General features: G+C 31.3%; 1 protein-coding gene and 1 long non-coding RNA gene across 2 annotated transcripts; one reads left to right on the top strand and one right to left on the bottom strand.

Annotated features, from left to right (window-relative positions):
* Positions 1-741: 741 nt before the first annotated feature.
* Positions 742-1,832, bottom strand: LOC108809273 (uncharacterized). Its single transcript, XR_001942808.2, has 2 exons — positions 1,258-1,832; positions 742-1,158 (listed from the first exon to the last, which is right to left on the bottom strand). It is a non-coding gene; the product is annotated as an uncharacterized LOC108809273 (long non-coding RNA).
* A 4,049-nt stretch (positions 1,833-5,881) lies between these two features.
* On the top strand, positions 5,882-6,545 carry LOC108811766 (extracellular ribonuclease LE). The gene is made up of 3 exons (XM_018583858.2): positions 5,882-5,999; positions 6,142-6,297; positions 6,372-6,545. Exons 1-3 carry the CDS (start codon positions 5,895-5,897, stop codon positions 6,543-6,545), a joined length of 435 nt encoding a protein of 144 aa, XP_018439360.2. The 5' UTR covers positions 5,882-5,894.
* The last annotated feature ends 276 nt before the right edge of the window (positions 6,546-6,821 follow it).

Genomic DNA, 6,821 nt, shown 5'->3' with positions numbered 1-6,821 from the left:
TATATGGTTGCTTTTTTAATTAACTAATATATGGTTGTTTGGAATTAAAATGAACGAAGCATTTATATAGACATATTAATTAAGTGGTTCACGATATTAATAATGTTTAATATGTTACATGACAATACTAATGTTAAAGAATGTCTAATGGCATAAAAATGTAATTATCCTAGTAAAATATGGGTTTTGAGTAGAGAATGTGAGAAGCTTTATTATGCTGACACATAAATATAATGGCATTCTTGTGAGTATATTACACTTTAAAGGTTACTTCACTGGGCCGGCTCATAGTTTATAGGGGTTTTTGGGCAAAAAAAATTATTTTAGGTCTTTCAATTATTAAAAGATTACTTTAGCAAGATTTTGAAAGAATTATAGTACTTAGAATGTTATAAACTTTAAAAATGAAAATATTTTAAATAATTTTTTTTTTAAAATACGTGAATATTTATTTTTATTTTTTTAAAAAGAATTTATTTTTTTCTTTAGAAAAATAGAAAAATATAATTGAGCTATTTAGCTCAATATACAAGAAACGAAAGTTATCTAGGTGTGCTAGCGAGATTTTTTTTTATTTAGCTTGGAAGAGAGAGAAACAAATGCAAAAAAACTCAGATGACCCGGGGTGTGACTAGCGCGTGAACTTGACGATGAGAGCTAACGTCTAATGTTTAAAAATTAATTTGTTTATTACATAGTTTGTGGTTATATTGAGTTGTAATGATGAGAAAATGGAATTGATTTCCTTAACACAACTTTATACGTTACCATTTGAAATCATACAGGTACAAGGAAGCCAAATATTGATAATGGAAGCCAGAATACAGTATGTCGTTAAACTCCAGATAACATAACACAAGATTTGATTAATAACACAACCCAGGAATACATAATACAGAGTTTTCGGAACGCCACAGTGACTGCACCATTGCTGAGGAAGACCGAGGCGAGCCGCGCGACCAGGCTTTGACTCCAAACCGGTTCCGTCTGCTACGGGCTTTGGCTGGAAGAGGCAACTTGAAACAAGACTCTTCAGAGGCTGGTGTCACTGGGTGTTACTGGATAACCACACAGGTTTTTCAACCGGTATCCCGGTTGGACTTGGAGCCGAATATTCCGTGAAGGAATCGAAGAAATGAGATAGCCACTTAAAGTCCGCTAATTCATCAATTAATTACAAAAAGAATAGAAGAAAAAATCAGAGACAATATTAAAGTCAATTATCTCTCTAATTTGGTGTAAGGAAATTAAACTTACCGGTACGGGGAGTTGGTTTGAAGGGAGAGAACCAAACTCGTTGCTTCGGCCAAGTACTTCTTCGACGTCGTTTGGTTGCTCGGAGGAGACACGGAGCACAACCTCTTTTGTTGAGCCTTCTTGGGTTCTTCAGCTTCTTCTTCCTCCACCAGAAACGGCGACGGCGGTGTCTTGAAAGAAACTGCAACCGTGGTGGTCTGCAAGAAACTTCGACGGCGGTGGTCCAGAAAGAAACTGCGACGACGGTGGTTCTGAGAGAAACTACGACGGCGGCGATGGTCGAGAATAAGCAGTGATATTAATGAAAGTGGAGGATTGTTAGCAAAGATGGTCGTATAAAAGAGGTGTGTTTTGCAGAGAAAAAAAATAGATCTGAAAAAGATAGATCTAAATAGAGAGACAGTGTAAAACGAGGGAAAAATAAACGAGAAAGAAAATCAGAAAAGCTTAAGAATTAATTGAGGAAAAAATAAAATTAAGAAAGAAGATCGCTGGATACAAAAAGTAAAAGAAGAAGATAAGAAAGGTTTTGTCGGAAAAAAAGAAAAAAAAGGTAAAGATAAACAATGAAAAATGAATTGCTATAGCAGAGTCAGATATTCAAAGCCTACGGTATAGGGGTAATCATGGCATTTTAACATGGCCGAACAGTACGCACAGTGGCTGTTACCACTTTTGCAAATAATCTTTTGGACGTGTATATCGCGTGCAATTACTCAATATAATTTTGAAAAAAAAATTAGACCCCCAATATCATGGACCTCAGAGCGATCGTACTGCTCGCCCCCTAACGAGCAGGCACTGCTTATTCAAAATGCTTCTTGTTTAATAAGCAAGGGATAACCAGTATCATAGGTAAGCACGTATTAACCGGAAGTGGATTACTGGTTGCTCACTATTTCCTTGTACCTTCTCCTCTATTATTAAAGGATATTCTATGCTCAGCATGTTGCTTGTTTTCTGGTTAAAGTGTTTAATATGAATTCATTCCTAAGTCCTCTAACTCGAAGAGATAAGATCAAAATTAATGGCATAACATGTTTAACAATCGTGGACAGATTCTAAATTAACAATTAAGTATGATTTAGTTTGAGTTTTGGTTTCTTTCTTACAAAACATTCATTAGCGAATTCTTAATTGTTAGTACATGTACAGTAGCCAGCTATAGATGTGCGTATAGTTTGGACTTGGTTCACATGATCACATGTTGTAACGTGTGTTTAGTATTTTTCTTCCCAAATCGTCAATTAATTAAGCATATCAGAAATGGATATTCCCCCCGGAAATATTTCCTTTGTTTTTCTTTTCTCTCCACTTAGATCAATTTTCCGACTTGGCGGTAGATTATAGTGATAGTTAATTCACGGATTTTGAAAAAATTTCAAAAATATAAAAATATGGTTTTAGTGTAGAGTTTCATTGAACACTGACATAATATGTTGGTCGAAGAGTTTAAAACCTCTGTTGTCTCTGTTTCTCTAGATAATAAAAATTTTATAACGTCAATTCCACTAATTTAGGCAGTATATAAAATTTTAGTAAACTAAATATTAAAAAATTAGAATGATTCCTATATATTATGAAAGATAGTTTAGAATACATTAGTTCAAATGTCGAACGTGGTTTGAATTTTTTAAACAAAAGTGACGAGTATAAACTTCAGTACATAGAGCATTTACCGAAAACTAATTATTTTAAAATGGATTGACTCATAGATTTTGAAATTTTTTCAAAAATATAAAAATATGGTTTTAGTGTATAGTTTCTTAGAACTCTGACATAAGATGATGGTCAAAGAGGTTTATAACCTTTGTTGTCTATGTTTCTATAGAAAAATAAAGATTTTATAATGGTAATAACACTAATCTAGCCAGTATATGAAATTTTACCAAACTAAATATTAAAAAATTAGAATGATTCCTATATACCATGAAAGATAGTTTAGAATACATTAATTCAAATGTAGAATGTGGTTTGAAAATTTTAAACAAAAGTAAAGAGTATAAACTGCAATATATAGAGCATTTACGGAAAACTCACTATTTTAGAAGATGTTAATCCACGGATTTTGGAAAAAAATTTAAAATATGAAAATCTGGTTTTAGTGTATAGATTCATGGAATTTAAAACTCACTATTTTAGAAGAGGTTAATCCACGGATTTTGGAGCACTGACATAAGATGATGGTCAAAGAATTTAGAACCTATGTTGTCTTCGTTTCTCTAGATAATGAAGATTTTATAATGCTAATTCCACTAATCTAGTCAGTATATGAAATTTTAGTAAACTAAATATTTAAAAATTATAATGATTCTTATATACCATGAAAGATAGTTTAGAATACATTAATTCAAATGTAAAATGTTGTTTGAAATTTTTAAACTAAAGTGAAGAGTATAAACTTCAGTATATTGAGCATTTACCGAAAACTTATTATTTTAGAAGGGGTATATGAAAATTTCAAAAAAATTCAAAAATATGAAAATCTGATTTTAGTGTATAATTTCATCGAGAACTGACATAAGATGATGGTCAAAGAGGTTTTAACCTTTGTAGTCTCTTTTTCTCTAAATAATGATGATTTTATAATGCTAATTTCATTGATATAGGTTGTATATGAAATTTTACTAAACTAAATATAAAAAATCGAATGATTCCTATATACCATGAAAGATAGTTTAGAATACATTAATTCAAATGTAGAATGTTGTTTGAAGTTTTTAAACAAAAGTGAAGAGCATAAACTTCAGTATATAGAGAATTTACAGAAAACCCATTATTTTAAAAGGGGTTAACCCACGGATTTTGAAAAAATTTCAAAAACATGAAAATTTGGTTTTAGTATAGAGTTTCATTGGGCACTGACATAAGATGATGGTCAAAGAGTTTAGAACCTCTGTTGTCTCCGTTTCTCTAGACAATGAAGATTTTATATGATAATTCCACTAATTTAGGCAGTATATGAAATTTTAATAAACTAAATATTAAAAAATTAGAATGATTCTTATATACCATAAAAGATAGTTTAGAATACATTAATTCAAATTTAGAATGTGTTTTGAAAATTTTAAACTAAAGTGAAGAGTATAAACTTCGGTATATATAGTATTTACCGAAAACTCAATATTTTTGAAGGGGTTGGCCCACAGATTTTGAAGTAATTTCAAAAATATGAAAATCTGGTTGTAGTGTATAGTTTCATCAAGCACTGACATAAGATGATGGTCAAAGAGTATAGAAACTTTGTAGTCTCCGTTTCTCTAGATAATGAAAAATTTATAATGATAATTCCATTGATCTAGGCAGTATATGAAATTTTACTAAACTAAATATTAAAAAATTAGAATGATTCCTATATATCATGAAAAATAGTTTAGAATTCATTAATTCAAATGTAGAATGTGGTTTGAAGTTTTTAAACAAAAGTGAAGAATATAAACTTCAGTATATAGAGAAATTACCGAAAACTCATTATTTTAAAAGGGGTTAACCCACAGATTTTAAAAAAATTTCAAAAATATGAAAAATCTGGTTTTAGGGTATAGTTTCATTGAGCTCTGACATAAGATGATGGTCAAAGAGTTTAGAACATATGTTATCTCTGTTTCTCTAGATATTGAAGATTTTATAATGTTAATTCCACTAATCTATGGAGTATACGAAATTTTAGTAAACTAAATATTAAAAAAAAATTAGAATGATTCTTATATACCATGAAAGATAGTTTAGAATACATTAATTCAAATGTAAAATATGGTTTGAAATTTTTAAACTATCAGTAATTAGGGAAATCAAACTCCGCTGCCTCGTGAACCCATTTACTAAAATCCAGCAAATTTGTAGTACTATGATGAACAATTTTTACTCTTGTCATAAATTATTATAAATCATTGCAATAAGAAATTATAAATATGTTAGCTTCATTGTTTATCAAAACTAATAAAATAATGAGATACATGGTGAAACTATTCATACGTTTATAGTGAACCAATACTAGAAAATAAAGCTGAAATATTTGAAACTTTTAGTATATATTAGTTATATATGGGTGTTTCGTTATTTTTTGGTATTATGGATATTTTATACTTTTAGATTTGAATTTTCAGATATGGTTTTGGATTTCTGGTAAAATTTTAGATTTTCAAATATATAATTTGAATAATTGGAACGGATAAAATTTTGAATATTTTTTAGGTATTTAAATATTTCCAGATATCTTTTGTGTACTTTAGATATTTTTTGGATCAAACCCGACTTAGAAACGAACCGATAAATTCTAATTATCTATTGGATCCAACTATGTAAGATCCGAACCGATTCAGATCCAACAGAACCCGAATCAAACCTAACAGGATCCGAACCAAACTCAAACCGATAAATTTTAATTATTCTATTGGATCTAAACTACTAAGACCCAAAGTATTCGGATCTGACAAGACCCGACCTGAACCCGATACGAGGATCTGAATGCACAGGTCTACTATTAGCGCTTATGAGATCGATTTTTCAATTCTGTAATTAATCACGAGGGCACTAATAAAAAAAATGGGTATCAAGGGAGATGCTATCGGTCTTTGAGTATAAATCTGACGTCGAAATGTCTCAAATATGCATTGAAAAAACAAGAGTACACAAAAATGGTAGAAAAGGTTTGGTCTTTGCTTAAGCTTTTAATGTTCCAAGGTCTTTTCACTTCACCTCCTCAAGATCCAGGCTTTGATTTCTTCTACCTTGCTCTTCAGGTACATAAATATACTCGGATTTAACTCATTTCTGACAAACATGTATATATAAAGTCTTGTAAAACTTAATTTGTAATTTTGATGTTAATTTAAAACTAGAAATGAATATCCAAATAATTTATTTTGAAATATATGTATGCAGTGGCCAGGTGCCTATTGTGATACAAAGCGTGCTTGTTGCTATCCAACAACAGGTAAACCTGAGGCAGATTTTGGCATCCACGGTTTGTGGCCTAATTACAACAACGGTTCGTATCCATCAAACTGCGATCCCAGCAATGAATTTGATCCATCTGAGGTATATTTAATTGTGTGATATTCCTTTAACGACTCTTGTTTACATATATGTAAAGTTCATATTTGAATGTATAGATATCGGATCTGGTAAGTACTTTGCAAACGAAGTGGCCAACGCTATCTTGTCCGAGCAACGAAGGTTACAAGTTTTGGGAACACGAGTGGGAAAAACATGGTACGTCACTACAAAAAAACACGCAGATTCTGAGGGAAATACCGAGGGAAAATGAGTTTCTCGAAAATTTCTGACAAAATATTGAGGAAATACCGAGGAAACCAAGAAATGGGGTTTCCTCGAAATTTCCTCACTATTTTTTGAGGAAATTTCGAGGAAGACCAACTTCCTCGGTATTTTTCGAGGGAATACCGAGGAAACCAGGGTCGTCGGAAACAATCGACGGATATTTCTAATATTTCGACGACATCTTGTAGCCGTTAGAGAGCCGTTGGGAGAGCCGTTGGGGATTTAAACTATTTCGAGGAAATTTCGAGGAGATGGCTGTTTCCCTCGAAATTTCCTCGAAA

The sequence above is a fragment of the Raphanus sativus genome, chromosome 6 (genome assembly GCF_000801105.2).
Source record: "Raphanus sativus cultivar WK10039 chromosome 6, ASM80110v3, whole genome shotgun sequence".
Lineage (NCBI taxonomy): Eukaryota > Viridiplantae > Streptophyta > Magnoliopsida > Brassicales > Brassicaceae > Raphanus > Raphanus sativus.
This window is presented reverse-complemented; position numbering and strand designations above follow the sequence as displayed.